This window comes from Rhinolophus sinicus, chromosome 2 (assembly GCF_057876585.1).
Source record: "Rhinolophus sinicus isolate RSI-liver-muscle chromosome 2, RSI-T2T, whole genome shotgun sequence".
NCBI classification, from domain to species: Eukaryota; Metazoa; Chordata; class Mammalia; order Chiroptera; family Rhinolophidae; genus Rhinolophus; species Rhinolophus sinicus.
In genome coordinates this window covers 164224955-164241427 of record NC_142502.1, presented here as the reverse complement: position 1 = coordinate 164241427, position 16473 = coordinate 164224955, and the positions used below count along the sequence as shown (strand labels likewise).

The window sequence follows — 16473 nt, the reverse complement described above, 5'->3', positions numbered from 1 at the left end:
TACTAGAGCTACTTTTCTCCTGAACTAGCTCTTCACAATTGGGCCTATCCTTGTTCTCTAGCTTCATGCCCCGTTACTATGTTCCAGGCACCCTAAACTCAGCTGCATTTAATGTCACCATTCCTTGAACATGCAGCAGTTTTGTTTATGCCTTGGCCTAGCCTCCCGCTCCCTACCCTGATTTTCCCCTGCACTTGATAAACTCCTTTTACCCATCAATAACCTGGTTTATACGTAACTTTCTACATAAAGGCTTTCCTTTCCCCAAAGAGAATTAGGCACAGCCTCTTGCACCTCTCTTTAAACTTTTTTTTTTTTTTTTATCCAAGTGTGCTCCTTGGATACTGGGAATGATGACGTTTCCATCTTTTCTCCAGTGCCAATAGTTTCTGGATACACTATAAATAATCGATATATGCTGGTTAAACAGTTATCTCACAAAAGTAAAAAAGTCTTTGTAATGAATTTTAACTTAGACTTATTTAATAAGATTTAACTGTAAAGTTAATTTTATGCAAATCCTTTTACTCTCATACAAAATGCTCTGAATAAGGAAAATGCTTTCTAGTAAAGCAAAAACATTGAGACAGAAATGCTGTTAATTTCTCCTGTTGCAAAAAGACAGTGAAAAGCAGAATTTGAAATCCAACTCCCTCCTGAAGAAAATACATCTAACTTCAGGGGGAAAAAATGCTAGTGTATTTTAGAGGGCAGTGGATATATACAGCGTAACAGTTTTGCACAGTAGTTAAATGCCTAGGTTCAAATCCTAGCTCTACCACTAAAGGCTATATTTTTGGGCTACTTACTTTTCTGTGCCTTAGTTTCTTCATCTGTAAAACTGTATTAACAATGTCTACCCCATTGGGCTGTTCTGGGGCTTCAGTGGGAGAATCCAGTAAAGCACGTAGAGTAGCACCTGGCACACAGGTACATGCCTTGGGCACTTGTTATATTCCCTTAACTAATACTCTTAGTGTTTACCCATCATTTTGGATAGCACACACTTTCCTCTTTCTTCTAGTAATAGTGAAAACTGGTATCTATCTGTCCTTTATTTCATGGTCTCTACTGAAATCAGTGACACACTTGCAAGTTGAATAATACCAACAGGCCCAGAAACAACTCATCTCATCATTCTCAACACCAATGTCTAAGTAGCTAACAAAATAGCTTGAAATTCAATGAAGACAAAATAGATTTTCAAACATTTAAGAGAGCAGCTCTCTTCCTTTTGAGTTAATAAAAATCCTTCATCAACATTTACTCGTTAGAGGCCCAAAATCTGCAGTTTTAAGTGTTATTAAAGATTATTTTTTCTGAGGTGTGTGACTGATTTAAATTCAATGTCAACCAGTGGTTCTCACACAGGAATCAGAATTATTCGTACAACTTTATAAAAATATAGGTTACTGGTCCTCAACTCACCTCCAAAGATTGATTCCAGGGGTCTGTATTTTTTAAAAAGCCCATGGTAACACACAACTAGTAGTATGCCTTGTTTTCTGGAAATATTTCTAAGCGCTTGACAATTAAATGTGATGATTAATTTGTGAGATGTGACCCTTTCTATAACTCATAGGACTTAGAAACTAGGAAAAACAGTAGCTCAGAAAAAGGATCAACAACCTTGTCAATAAAAGCCAAGAATAGAATCTTAACTTCTTGAAAATCTTTACCATGAGTCTGTTTTTCAACAACTTGATGATAATGTTATACTGGTAAAGATGTGTTTCTGAAACACTCATTATTCAGTCATGACCGCTAAGATTGGTCACAACGTATTTGTTTGGCAAAAGTGATAAATGTACACAACTGGCATGGTTATTAACATATGTACGATTTAGAAGTCACATTTCTAGATAAGGAAACTGTTCTAAGTAAATTATCCAAGATCACAACAACAGGCAAGTAGAAATGGTGCCTCTTTACCCCGTCCAGTTCTTCCATTCTAATCTTCCCCTTCTTTACCCTCCAGAACCGCATTCCTCAATAGTCTCCCTTCCTTTCTCTCACCCAGGAGTTGGCAAACTTTTCCTGTAAAGGGTCAGACTGTAAATATTTTAGGCTCTGTGGGCCATACAGTATTTTTGCAACCTCTTCACTCTGCCATTTTGTGCCAAAGCAGCCACAGACAACATGTAAATGAATATGTGGTGTGTTCCAGTAAGACTTTATTTACAAAAACAGGTGGTGAGCAGGAACAGGCTGAGGAATATAGTTTGCTCACACCTGCTCGAACCAAAACACTATGAATATTTAAGTGATTTTCCTGATCAGGAAGTTGAACACTATAAAAGATGTCCTTTCCTCAAATGTGGGGATATTATTCTCTTATGACACTGAGATGACAGATAAAAAAACAAAACAAAACAAAAACAATCATAATCTGAGGGACCAGAGTGGGTACTTAAGGATTTAACGCAGAACTAAAAAATATTTTCAATATATTTTAGTTTTACTATATATAAATTAAGTCAGATGACAAGCTACTATACAACAGCATGTTAAAAAACATGTTTATTTTACACTATGTACAATCAGGAACATATTTAAAGCATTATCAATTAAAATAAATGAAGACCATAAATCACAACTTAGTTTGTTCTTAGTGTATATACTCACATTAAAATATAAAGAACATATACCAAAAAAGAGCCAAAGTGTGCATTTTGCCAAAACTTGGTATATATATACATATTCCATTGGAAAAAAAGCAATCAAAAATGAATTTAACCAAAACTAAGTTCCTGTGATGTGTAGTAACCATTACATTGTTTATATGAGGTAGTAACTAAATTATTTTGGCCATGTGTTAATACTCTAAATCAAAAGAAATATGAAAATGATCATAAAATAAGGCCAACAAAAGTAACAATTCCACCAGAAATTTGAACCACTTCACTTCATGGAATGTTATAGCTCTTCAACGTGATTATATGAAATGTTTAGTGTGGACTCTTTAAAAACGCTTATTTATTCTTTGTGCATACTGTAATTCAGACAACTACAGTGTTACATCAGGGTACCACTATTCTGTGATTAAAAATTTTTTCAAAGGTATTGTTTTTAAGCACAGACAAGCAATCTTACAGAATTCTGCTTAAATATAAAAAGACCAGTTACTACAACAGGTGGTTAATTGGCTTGTTTCACATAGAAAACAATCCAAATACATTTAAAAAAGATGTTGTGGAGCCAAATGCATATTGACAATGTCACAGCTTCCTTTTGTGACTTAATACATCACATATCAATACTTTGTGCAAATATAAACACCAGTGTACTTGCATTAAAATTAAAAACAAGATTATAAAATGATTACAGCCTCCATTACAATTTTAAAAGTTACAAGATTTATATTCATATTACTAAATTACATATAATAAAAATACAATAGTGTTAAATGTACTGTTTCATTGCCAGCATCCCATTTTGTAATATAGCCACACCCAAGAATATACTAAAGAATTCTTAAAATATTAACCCCAGTTGCATTTTTCATCAACATTTACATCTGTACAGATAAGACACTTACTTTTACATCTCATAAAAGTACATTATCTACATAAATTCTTAGTGTATGTCTTCAGCAATATGAAGTTTCACAGAAAAATACTGCCTATATGTACAAAGATTACATAACAATGAATTAAGCACTTGTGTGGTTCAATATGCTAAATATACCCATACCACTTAAAACAAAAGTTTTCCCCATCTTGTCTCATGCCACAATAAATTACAAGTAACTGAAGCCAGGTTACTGCAGCTTTTGTACAGCTTCAAGCATCCATTAATGTTGCAGTGGTAGTGTTCTGTCTTTCTGTAGTTAATTGTCAAAGCACACCATTTCTCAGTAACTGTTTTCATGACCCGCCAGGATGTATAAATTGCTATTTGCTGTGGGGTTATCAGTTGGCCTACTTTCCAAAACCACGACCCTAAAAGTAATAAACAAAAAAACATATGCAAAGTTATTATTGAAAACTAATGTTAGAAAAATTTTCCATTGCTTCTTCATTATATGCCTCTACAATTTCTGCTTATTTGATTTGTGGACAGAAATCATTTGCAAATCACTATGATTAAAGAGCCAGTTCCAGCTCTGGGAAGTAATTTTGCGGCCACCTCCCACCTCTAAGCAAGGGTTGTCCTAAGAGTGGGAGTGGGAATGGGGGTGGGAGGAGAACTGCATTAGGAATAATTTGGGGGAACTTAATTCTTACTATAAATTCTAAAAACAATATGTATTTTAAGAATCAGAATGTAAAACAGAATATAATCCCAAATCCTATTAGGCACTAAAATCAAAACGTTCCTATTTATTAGCATATGGTATTTCTTCTTTCTTGTGGTATAAATCATACTTTAGATAGTCTGTTTAATACAAAACAATTACTGACAGAACTACATATTCCTATTACTTGAGAGGTTAGGCATATTCTCAGGCTTTAAAACTTTCTGACTCTTGAACTCTTAATGTGTGAAAAATATAATGTTGAACCTATTTCTGAATAAATTTCAATTCTCTTGAAAAAGAAACCAACTTCATGCTGAATTTATAAAATGCCATGTTTAGTACTATTTATTTAATACAACACCCTCCATACCTGTCAGATCCAAGGAGTCTGAAAATTCTTGTGCTATCTGAAATTTCCTGTGTTACCTGTTCAATTAAAATACAAATTTAATTTCTGAAATTAAAGGCACAACATTTTATATGGGGATTTATTTTATAACTCTATGGAAAAGAAAGATCATTCCTAAGATGGAAATAGATCCCTGAGTTAAGGGAAATAGATCCCTTTGTTAAGTTAGCATATTGGTGCATCAATTTATTAGTCTAGGAAAAATGTGTCTAGTTTTAAATAAATCATAAAATATGAGAGTAGGAAAACCATTTACTTGTTAAATTACATGATGCAAGGGAAAAATTTAAAAGCAAAGCACCCCGTTCATTTTATTCATCAGAAACTTTTTGTCAGTTATGTGAATGCTAATAGCAAGGCTATTACCTCAGTAAGACACCTAGATCTGGTCCTTTTACTTAAAAGGCTGCAATGTGGTATGAGACAAATGTATGACTTGAGCTTGAACCCGTTTTCCCACTTACTAGCTGTGACACCATGCAAAGTATGTTAATTTGTTGGAAATGGTTTTGTCTTCTGCAAAATGGGATACAAATATCGACATTGGAGTAGGATCTGGCAGTGTTCTTACAAGTATTAGTGGGAATAATGCCTAGCTAAGGAAGTGCGAAACAGATCATTCTTTTTCCCATTTCTTCCCTAGTCTCCCAAAATAATGTTTTCTCATGGCACATGTCCTCCAAGAAGTCCTCAGTGTGACCAATTACCAGTCGGGGAGTTAAGAGTAAGTCTACAGGAGAAAGAGCAACCCACTTTTATTGGTTACTGATTGCAAAACATTTCAAATTATAATGGCAGTAACTTCTCACCAAAATTTGGTAGGCTGAAGAAACATTTTCATTTTTAATCTAAACTTATTCTTTCAGTACTGCTATAATGAGTTTTTCTGGAAACACCAGTAATTTTTAACTTCTTTGGTAACTTAGCACCTGAAGGCTACAACATGCTCTCCTCAGACCTGATCTTCAAGGTAGTTTGTGGTTTGCCTACTAGGAGGACATGACATTTTTGGGGGGATTGTATTCAGTTAAGGGGCTACCTGCGTAGTCTGGAAAAGCTCCTCAAATGATTTTGGGGGGCAAGTTTTTCTTTCTTTTTTAAAACCAATCTCTTATATCCTGTCTATGGTGCTTTTCTTTCTCTGCCTAGTGTTTATTAGCTATTGACTGTTCTTACTTCCCTGCTTGATTCCCTCCAGTGATTTTAAAACATCTTCCTGAAAAGTGACATCCTCTTGTGGTAATTACAACTAGAAACATATTAGCAGAGACCTTTCTTGAATATTTACTATAGGCCAGGCATTATGCCAAGCACATTACATGCTTCTTTTCATGTAATCTTAACGACCCTATGAAGTAAGTACTATTTTGTTATCTTCAATTCACATATGAAAAAATGTAAGCAAAGAGAAGTGATAGACCAAGGTCACACAGTTACTAAAGCGCAGAGCTGAGACTTGAACCCAGGTGTCTTGACTCTGGAAGCCACCCTCACCATCACCCTGATATATTGTTTACTTTATGAAAAGAAACGCTCTCAGCTTAATGAATGACACTTTAGGACATAAATGGGCCACTTTCATGTTAGAGGCACCTAAAGTTCTCCTTTCCCTCCAATGCTCAAGTAAAAATTATCCTATTGAGACTAGGTTGGGGGAACTAGAAGAATTTTTGATGATTTTACTTGCCCACAACATTCCAGGGGGCAAGCAGCACGACTTGTTCATGTTTATAATCCTAGCACTTCCTGGTGTAAATGTTGAACTGAATTGAATATGTCACATGATTTGGAGTTAAATTAAGGTAGGAAGGACTCAGAAAATATATGTTACAGGTTAATAAAAGGAAAGGGAACGGGGAAAAGAATCTTATAAGTGTCAAGTGAATAAAGGTAACAGAAATAGGAAGCAAGGCGGCTTCAAGAGAAATGCAGAACCCTTTACTTATAGCCTGCATTGGTCATTATTTCCGAAATACAAAGCAGAAAAGGTGCCTGAAGACACAGAGATGGTCTGGGAAAGTTGAAAGAAAATCATAGTTCACTTTTAGCAGTACTAGGAAGTTCTTGTTCTGAACATAAGGGTGATTACCTGGAAGCACATAAAATATGCACTAAAGTTGTCTGAGTGAATGGAAAGAGAAAGGTGGCTATAATGTATGTGCTATTAATTTTGTCACTAGACTTGATACAGTAAATATTAATAAAGTTAGCAAATCAAGTAGTCCTTGTATCAAATAGGAATTTTCCAAAGTCAAAAACTGTTTGATATAGAATTTGATAATGTTTTATGACTATTTAATGGACATAATTTTTAGATGACTTACCTCATTCGATCTAAAACTTCTACCTTGCATTCCATGTTTCCAGAAAGCTAGCACACTGTCTTGTAAGCAAACTAGCAGGCAAGAACAGCTCAGTTACTGTTAATAGTACAAAAGTTCAACTGATAAGCATCATTTCATCCCTCTCTCTATCTTGCATAGCAACATTTCAATTAATGTCACTCACTCCATATTTATGTGGCATCTTTACCTTTGAAATTTAAAAAATACTATATAGAGCTTATTCATCTTTTTGGCAAGAAAAAATAAAATTCACTGAAAATCTTTGTTACAGAAATGTTCTGATAAAATGACACTATTTTTAAATATTGCAAACATAGAAAAATATGAGAATAGCATAAAAAAGACATGTATCCACCTTTCAATTGTCAACTCCTAACATTCTTCCATATTTGCTTTTTGTTTTAAATAAAAACAAATACAGCTGGCATCCTTATATACCCCATCCTCTGGTCCCATTTCATCCTTTCCTTCCTCCCTGAGAAAACTATTCCTACAAATTTAGTATTTATCATTCCCATGCATGTTCTTACTATTACCACAATAAGTTTGTATTATCAGTGTAAACTTTATATCGAATGTTTCCAACTTCCATATATTTGGTATGATGAATCAAATGACGGTTCTAATTAGAATGCTGTAATAAACACTCTTGTACCTCTTTTGGAATACATGTGCAAAATTCTCTCTAGGGTAGATACTTAGAAATAGATGTATGTATCTTCTAAAAATTTTTAATTTTGTTTTTTATATGTACATATTTAATAGATATTTGCGAGTATATTCAATGACCAAGAAATGAAATTTTGTTTCCTCTAGATGACCAATTATACCAGCATCCTTTGTTAAATAGTATACATCATTTCCCCACTGACATGTAATGACATAAACTTCCATTTACATGTAGGTCTATTTCTGAGTCTTCCTTTCTGTTCCACTCTTCTATTTATTTATCCTTGTGTTGATCCCACACTGTCTTAATCACTTTATTTAGCTTTATAGTAACTTTCAATATTGAGTAGGATAAGTATTTATCTAAATTTTACTATTCTTCGCCCTTGGCTCTTTCACATGAACTTTAAGGTCAGTTTATCAAGTGGCACAAAATACCTTTTTGGGATTTTTATTGTAAATGCACTGAATTTGTGGATTATTTGTGAGAAATTGACATATTTCTCATATTCAGTCTTTCTATCCATGGACATGGTGTAGTTCTTTAGTTTAAATCTTCTTTTATGCTTTTAAACAATAATTTGGAATTTCCTAGATAATCGTCTTAAATGTTTTGATTATATTTATTCCTACATATTTTATTGCCATTGTCAATTAGATCTTTTTTCCTATTCAGAATTTCAGATTATTACTAGCATATCAGAAAGCTATTCATAGTATTACTCCTATCTAGCAACTCTGAATTCTCTTCTTGGTTCCAGTAGTTGTATAGAGTTGTATGTTCTATGTAGATAACCATACTATCCGCAAAAAAGGATCTTTTACTTTTTTCTTTCTAATCCTCATAGTTTCCTTTTCTTGTCTAGTAAGACAATGTTGAAACGTGACAGCAACAATCCTCACCTCATTTTCTACTTTAATGGGCATTAGTTTGACCATTAAACATGATATTCTACCAGGCTTTGCTAGGCAAACATTTCCTTGTATTCCCAATTTGCTGAAAGTTTTTTATTTTTTAAATCACGAATGATGTGGATTTTACTGAATGTTTTCTGTGCATCTACTAAAGATTCACATGACTTTTTGCTTTTAACTTTAATGTTCTATATTATTACATAAATAAACTTTCTGATGCTGAACCATCCTGTTTTCCTGGGATAAAGTCCAATACTTGATGATATGAAATTTCATTTGCTAGTATTTTATTTAGATATTACAAAAATCTATTTTCATGAAATTGAATAATTTTGTTTTCTGTACTAATCTTGTTTGATTTAGTATCAGTGTTAAAACACTGATGTGTTCAGCATTCCTTTTTTGTCTACAATTTGAAACAGTTGGTATAGGACAGGAATGGTCTCTTCCTTTAAGGGCAGATAAAAATTGCCTCCAAAACCACCAGGCCTCAGGTAGGGAGAGTCTTGATCAGTAGGCACCTCACACAATGGGCTGGCTCTGGTTCCCCCCTTCCTGCAGGATGCCTTTAGCCTTCTTTATCACTCAGGAGCCCAGCAGGTCTGCTGGCTTCAGGCCTACATACTACCTGAGGGTCTTTTCTCTTTATGTTGTTTTTTGACCCTCGCTATTTTGACCTGTGTTTTAAAGCATGGATTCCATTTTAACATCTTGAGCAGATGTCCCTTAAAACTGACTTCTTATTACATCAGTATTTGTTTGCAGGGAGAGAGATGTTTTAGTTGGAGGAAAGAGTGAAAACAGAACCCGGATTAAGACAAATGAACTATCCATCCTTAGCCCTTCCCTTTGCCAACATATAAACATGCATATACATGCAAATATCTTTATATTACTTATAAAGGACACCAGAAGAATTGTGTATAGTTAAATACTGAATTAATTTGTCATTCATTTTCCCTAGCACTATATCATATATGATCATTTTACTTAATTTTTCCTGAACACAATCATTTTAGAATGATTTTTGTTAAGAAATCCCTTTTCAGAAAAAACTCTTGTCAAACAAATGTAAGAACGGCAAGACGGAAATTCCATATACTAATTAAAACTCTCTGATCAGCAAATATAAGAGCAAAAATACAATACAGTATACTAAGTACTAAATTTTAAAGTACTTATAGGAAAACTACAGTAATCTAGAGGAAATGGAAATTCATAACTTAGTATGTTACAAAAAATGGTATTTAATTATTTCTTTTGAAAATGCCAACTCTGTAAAGAAGATAACATTATTTAGATTATATCACAGTTATTAAGCTATTTTAGCTACTGTGTAAAAGAGAAGACTGATAATGATCTTATATTCATTATATCCTACATTTTTAAAAAAATGAGGTCTTATAATATATTTTTAAAATTTTGGATAATTATCAGATAAATTATTTTAAGCAACTCGTAAGTAAATCATACAAAACTTTGACTTACCTATCGATTCAATCTGGAAATCAAAGGTGAGTTCTGATGATAATTTTCTGCTAGATTTTAATCTTCCTTGGAGATTTACAATTTTTATACAACCTAGAAAGAGAAAAAAAGTCACTTAAAAATTATGATAAAAGAAATCTTATTAAAATAAGATGTACATAAATAAAAACTTACAGTCCAAGCACACAAGAATGGTATCTCTCTCCAACTGGGTTACGTGAGTAACACTTGTCTGTGGGGTATCTATAACACAAACAAACTCAATAAACTTACAGAAAAAAGTAGTATTAGAGCACAAGACATTAAAAAAATAATAATTCTGAACATCACTGAATTTGAAATGGATACAAGGTTTTAGCTATATGTATACAGTGGTTGAGCCAGGCTGCTTGGGTCCAAACTCTGATGTAAGAGCTAAACTATGTGAGTGCTTAACAGAGTATTAGCTATAGTCATTACTATTGGTGATGTCATTATTTTTATTCATATGTGCAATTAGAAGTCCAATCTTCTGTATTATAGTTATGACTAATTTCTGACTTTAAGCTCAGGAGGCCAGGGACTGTGCTCTGTATATCATTACATGGCAGTGCCTAGCACATGCAATAAATATTTATCAAATGAATGAATCAGTGAGTCAAACAAATTATTTTGCGTACAAATGAGTTTAAAAATATTGAAGTACTGTAAGAAGTATGAAGTACTATGAAAATGCAAAGAGATATTATTTTTATTATAATACTATATAAACGTTCTTACAAACTGAAAATGTTCAGATGACTTGATAGGATACCCCAAGCTTTGTCTGAACATCAAAACTGAAATTGCTGAGCTATGGGCCTTTGCTTCTATTCTTGTATTTTCTGAAGAGTGGGTCTTATCTATTGTCTATCCTGCCTTTCTTCTACTTCTGATAGTATCTAGAATCTTAGGACATCCAAGGACTGCCGTAATTCAGACTTTCAAATGTATTTAGACCTGGTGCTTCTGTAACTAACCAAGGTTGGAAGACTATGGAACAGGCGTCCTGCAAATCAGACCAACCATATCTTTGTAGCTCTTATACACTTGGTGAAAATTAAGAATCTGAACAAAGGTATAGAATCTACGTCAGTTCAAGAAGGCCGCCTAGGGTTACTAAGTAGAAAGACAGGAAAACGAGGTTTTATCTATTGCTTATAACAATTAATTTCCAAGTACTGGAATCATCTAGAGATCTTTAATGCCCAGCTGCCACCCCAAGATGTTCTTATTTAACTGTGTGTGTGTGTGACTTGAGGTATCAGGAGTTTTAAAAGCTTTCCAGGTGGATTCTAATGCACAGCAGAGTTTAGAAAACCATTGGCTTACATTTCATCTGATGCAAAACCTTAACCATACTTTCTCTCTCACTCTTTAAAGGGATTTCATTACAGTCAGAGAATGTAATCAAAAGTTCTTGGAAGGACTACCCACAGCCTTACACAATTCTTGTCAGGAAATGAGGCCCTTAATCCAACAATCAGAAAAGGATTTAAAATGATAATGCTTAGGAGAATTAAGACATTAACTAAAATTCACTGACAATAAAATATTAATCAACCAACAATCCCTTCCTGTGAAATAGGGAGAAAGAGATTAGGAAGCAGAAGTCTGAAAGGGAGGATGGATGTTTAAGAGAAAAGGTAGTAGAGAGAATTTGGAGGGGGGCCAAAGGAAAGCCAGGTAATGTTACCAAGGGCCTGCGATGTTTATCCTTCAACAATACGTCCTTAAAGGAAAACTCTTTCAAATTTCCTGGGTTTCAGCAAGACCTGTAATTATCTCTAGGCTTTTGGGAATGTGATTGTGATCATTTTTTTTCAATGCCAAAGAACCTCAGTCTCTCAATTTATTTTCTTTTTCTTTTTGTGAACACTCTACCAGGCTTCCAAAAACTCCTGACTAATCAATATTTATTGTCAAATTGGTTCCTTAACTGTTCCCTAAGTAGCCAAAGATTCTGACAAAGGGTCACTGCAATATCTTTAAAAATTGCCTTCTAAACTAGCCATTGCCTGTTTTATAGCAAAACACTGTACAATGCCATTTTTTAAAGGGAAAAAAGCAAAAGGAGCTTCATAACAAACACAGTGCTTTAAAAATAAAAATAAAAAGCCCTTTAAGGTCATTTTACTTTAAGTGTGAAAGTTGAATCAGATTTATTTACCATGAAACTCAACTTTTGCCAATGTGTACTGTTTGCAACAACACAACTGAAGGTTTCAAACTATAAGCAAATTTTTGTAAAGCGCTCATCAATTGGAAATAGTATTTTCTATAATACTAGCTATGAAGGAAGGATCTGCTATGCAACTGAGCAATGCAGATCAAATTTTAAGGAAATATATTAAAGCATTATTTTCAAGAACCCTCAAATACTTTGGAAACAGCTGTCTATACTTACAATTTGTATCCTAATTACAAATCACTAAAAAACTTTCAAGTTACTGGATAGCACCTGTGTATTAATTATAAAGAATATACTGAAAAATAAACTATATTTAATAAAGTTTTTCTTTTATTTAAGTCAGCTTTTCTATTAGCCTGAGATTTGTGTATATATGGTTCTCAGAGTTTAGTCCTTATATCAACATCATCAGCATCACCTGGAAACTTACAGAAATCAAAATTCTCAGGCCCCACTCTAGATCTATTGAATGAAAAACGGGGTGTGGGGCCGACAACGTGTTTTAACAAGCCTCCAGTTGATTCCGATGCACACACAAGTTTGGAGAATGCTGGTATGTTTTAAATACATCAAAAAAATGAGCTATCTTAAAGCAAGTCATCTTCCTTTTTCCAGTCTAATAAGTTGTTCAAGATTGGATTTTTATGCACTAATGAGACATTTTTTTGCCTAATGAGACATGTATAAAACTTATTACTTATACATCCAGTACATGTATTGGTCTATAATTCAATCAAAATCACAAACCTGATTCTGTAAACCACGAAGAGGTAGAATTTGGATTGACGGTTTCAAATCGAACCACCTGGTTGAAGTCTCTCCCTCGACTGACACCAACGCAAACTAAAGGGTACTCCTGTTCAGGAACTACCAGCATTTCAAACATTCTAAGTGGACATGGTATAGGAAAATCTATGTGCTAGAGAAAGAAACAAAAATATATTAAAAAAGGAAAATGAAAGCCAAAAAATTTCACAAGAACACTATTAAGAATTTTTAGTTTTACTAAATGTGTAAACTAGATCTCTACTACAAAAGATTGCTTCTTCTTACAGAAACTCGGGGTATGCAGAAGAGTCCAAATTATAAAGTATCTTTATAAAGATTGTATATTTAGCACTGTAAATATTTTTTAAGTTAAAAATTATATAATTTTAAGATATTAGGGCTGGAAGGCAACTTACAAATCACTTGTCCAACCCTCTCTTTTCAGAGATGAAAACTGAGACCCAGAAACTGGGTGACTGGCCCAGGGTCCCCTAGCCCTTTGTGGGCTAGTCTCCTGTTTCCTAATTTGATGCTGCTTCAATAATACTCCTCTGCCTTCTTTTCCAACTGAGCAAACATGGATGAGAAAACTGAAATGCTGATTAGCACGAGACACTCCTCTTATAAGTGCGGGCAGAAAAGAAACACAAATAAGAGAAATATAGCCCCATATCTCAAGTGATTTTATTTAATAAATGAACTTAGTACAATGCAACCATTTTAATATTACATAACTTTAAAATTATTTTTATATTGCTACAAAGAGACTAAATAGTTCATATTTTGAAAGTCTGGGAAAATAGAAGGAAAACACTAACTTCATTAATAATCAGGGAATAAAACCATGAGATACTATCTATACCCAACAAAATGGCTAAAATTAAAACGAACAATAATAAGCATTACTGAGAAAGGAGCAAATGAATGCTCAGACTCTGACGGTGGGACTATAAGTTGGTATGGCCACATTAATTAATTGTATTATTTACTCATGTGGACCCTGCAATGACACTCCTAGTTGTATGTTCGAGAGAACGTGACTACACACATGCATAAGAGACATATGCAAAAATGCTCACAGCAGCATTGTTGAGAATAACAAAAAGCTGGAAGGAACCCAAATGCCTATCAGTAGTAGAATGGATAAAATTATGGCATGCTCACACTGAGAAGAATTATAGAGCAATGAAAATGAACAAATTATAGCTATATTCAACAACTACACGAATACAATGCTGCACAAAAGAAGCCAGATGCAAATGAATATATATTTTATGATTCCACTTACATACTGTTTAAAAAAATCAGGTAAAATTAATTTTAATGTTTAGGGGTGTATGCTAATATAGTAAAAAGGGAAAATAAAGGAGCTAACTAGCAGCGGGTGACATGGGGAGTTCTGAGGTGCTAGCAATGTTCTTCTTGACAATAAAAAAGTTATCTTTTCACGTTTTACGGTATTACGCATGTTTTATTAAGTCCACTCTAAATATATTTTATATTTTTGTTGCTCTTATTAATGGGCTGTTTTCATTATATTTCCAAAAAGGCTACTTCTAGTATTTAACAAAGCAACTGAATTTGATTTATTTTTTATTCTGCCGGAGGGCATCCACCCCATAGGTATGGACAATGCTCTTCAACACTCTCCAAACCCCTCTCTAGGAGCTTGCATGTTACTTGGGGATATGCTTTGGATAAAATCTGTCACATTTTTAATAAGGTAAAACAGTTAAAATAATTCTCTTTGAAATGTGGTAAGAGCAGTAACTCAAAGAAAACAATGCTTCTGTTTAATATTTTTTTGTCAGCAAATAAGAAAAGCAACAGCCTTTGAATATTGAATATTTCTTCTTAGCTTCCAATAACTAAGCAATGTGTATAAGTCATTAACAGAAGGGGATTCCTGTGTGAGAGTTTTAAGTCCAGTTGCTATTGGTGATGGTCCTTGAGGGCAGTGATTGTATCTTACTCATCTTTGTCTCTCTAGTTAAAGAGCACTGTGCCTGGTTTGTAGTAAGTACAAAAATGTTTGTTGGGAAGGTGTTTAATTTATAACTTTTATTTTTGATGAAAATGTTGTCTAGTGAAGCAAAAACTTTGTCAGAAATGTCATTAAGTGGAAGGAAGAATATAAAAAGCATAAGAATGTTTTTGAACACTTATGATAAGAGCTGTAGTATAGAAACATCTTAAATACTAATCAAAATAATACTAATCAAATCCAGAGACAAAACATACAGAGTCTTGAAGCAGAGAGACAGAGAAAGGAGAGTTGGGTTAAGATGAAAGGAGGCAGGTAAGGGACTATAGCTGAGGGAATTTAAGCCAAGTGCTATGAGCAAGAAATCTTATGAGAGACCTACAAGTAGAATTGTACTGTAAGTCTAATATCTTAGAATAGTAAGAAATAAAAGATTTTGAAGACATGGGAAGCCTAAAAATTACCCATCCATGTTTCCTCTTTTCCAGGTGGATGGTACCAGGAAATTTGGCCCTGACTAACGAGGCTTAGTACCAGTATTCAAAGTATATAATACTTTGTATTCAATATAATACAGTATTCAAAGCATATAAATTTATATAATTTATATAAAATAACAAAGAAAACAGCTTTAAAAATTCATTTAGAATTTCCTTGGTGTGGCTAAGCCTGTACTTAACACATTTCAAGTTAGTTTTCCCTCAAAATTTAAGTTATAGCTGAGTAATATAAAATATTTTAAAGAATATTCATTAATTAAAAATTCTAGAGAAACTCAGGCACAAAACACCATCCAAGGGAAAAGGCGTGGGCAAATTAAAAGGGAGGCATATAAGCAAAACAAATAATTTCCCCCCTCATGATTATCCGTTGTCCTATTAGGCTGAATGCCAATCTGCAGGTTGTTTTTCTGTTGTGATGGACCAAGTCGAGCAGAGAACATATTCAAAGATTTCAGTGCTCTATCAGCATTTCCTGTTCTTGGTGTCAGACTATATATATAATTTGAGACACTATTTCTAGGTCCTACTGCCACATCCCCAAACTATTTCTCTAGCCTCTTTCAAATCTTTTTCTCAGGTATATGGAGTTTCTTACAACTGGGCAGATTTTCCCTATCCTGGCCACATAATTCAAAAATCATTAAATTAACTTGGGAATTAACTGAAAAATGTTGTTTTTCAAGAATAGGAAAATGGACTTAATTAAGCTTTTATACTAGGAATGACTTAGGTTGACTTTCACGCTTACCTTAATTAACATGAATTTCTGCATTGGTTCAACCCATTCTAACAGAACAATGCTAGTCTGAAGTGCCCCACACAGGTATTTAAGGCCTGTGTAAGGATTTCTCACTGTCAAGGCAAAAAAGTACAGTAAGTTCTCTTGTAATACAAAGTCCTTACAATAATAGTTACACGCTCAAAAAAACCAAACAAATGAAAG

General features: G+C 33.7%; 1 protein-coding gene across 5 annotated transcripts in view; it reads right to left on the bottom strand.

The window, feature by feature from the left end:
* Nucleotides 1-2505: 2505 nt before the first annotated feature.
* The window catches only part of MAP4K3 (mitogen-activated protein kinase kinase kinase kinase 3), a 141466-nt gene continuing 127498 nt past the window's right edge, over nt 2506-16473 (bottom strand). For 4 of the 5 annotated variants that reach the window (XM_019742613.3, XM_019742621.3, XM_019742630.3 and 1 more), the window contains 7 exons: nt 16279-16382; nt 13023-13194; nt 10241-10309; nt 10067-10159; nt 6974-7044; nt 4611-4666; nt 2506-3941 (listed from right to left, as the gene is read on the bottom strand). In XM_019742613.3, coding sequence (XP_019598172.1) covers nt 3854-3941; nt 4611-4666; nt 6974-7044; nt 10067-10159; nt 10241-10309; nt 13023-13194; nt 16279-16382 — 653 coding nt within the window. In that variant the 3' untranslated portion in view covers nt 2506-3853. Of the gene's footprint in view, nt 3942-4610; nt 4667-6973; nt 7070-10066; nt 10160-10240; nt 10310-13022; nt 13195-16278; nt 16383-16473 lie in introns of all 5 variants that reach the window. The other variant, XR_012496304.2, reaches the window with a different exon arrangement.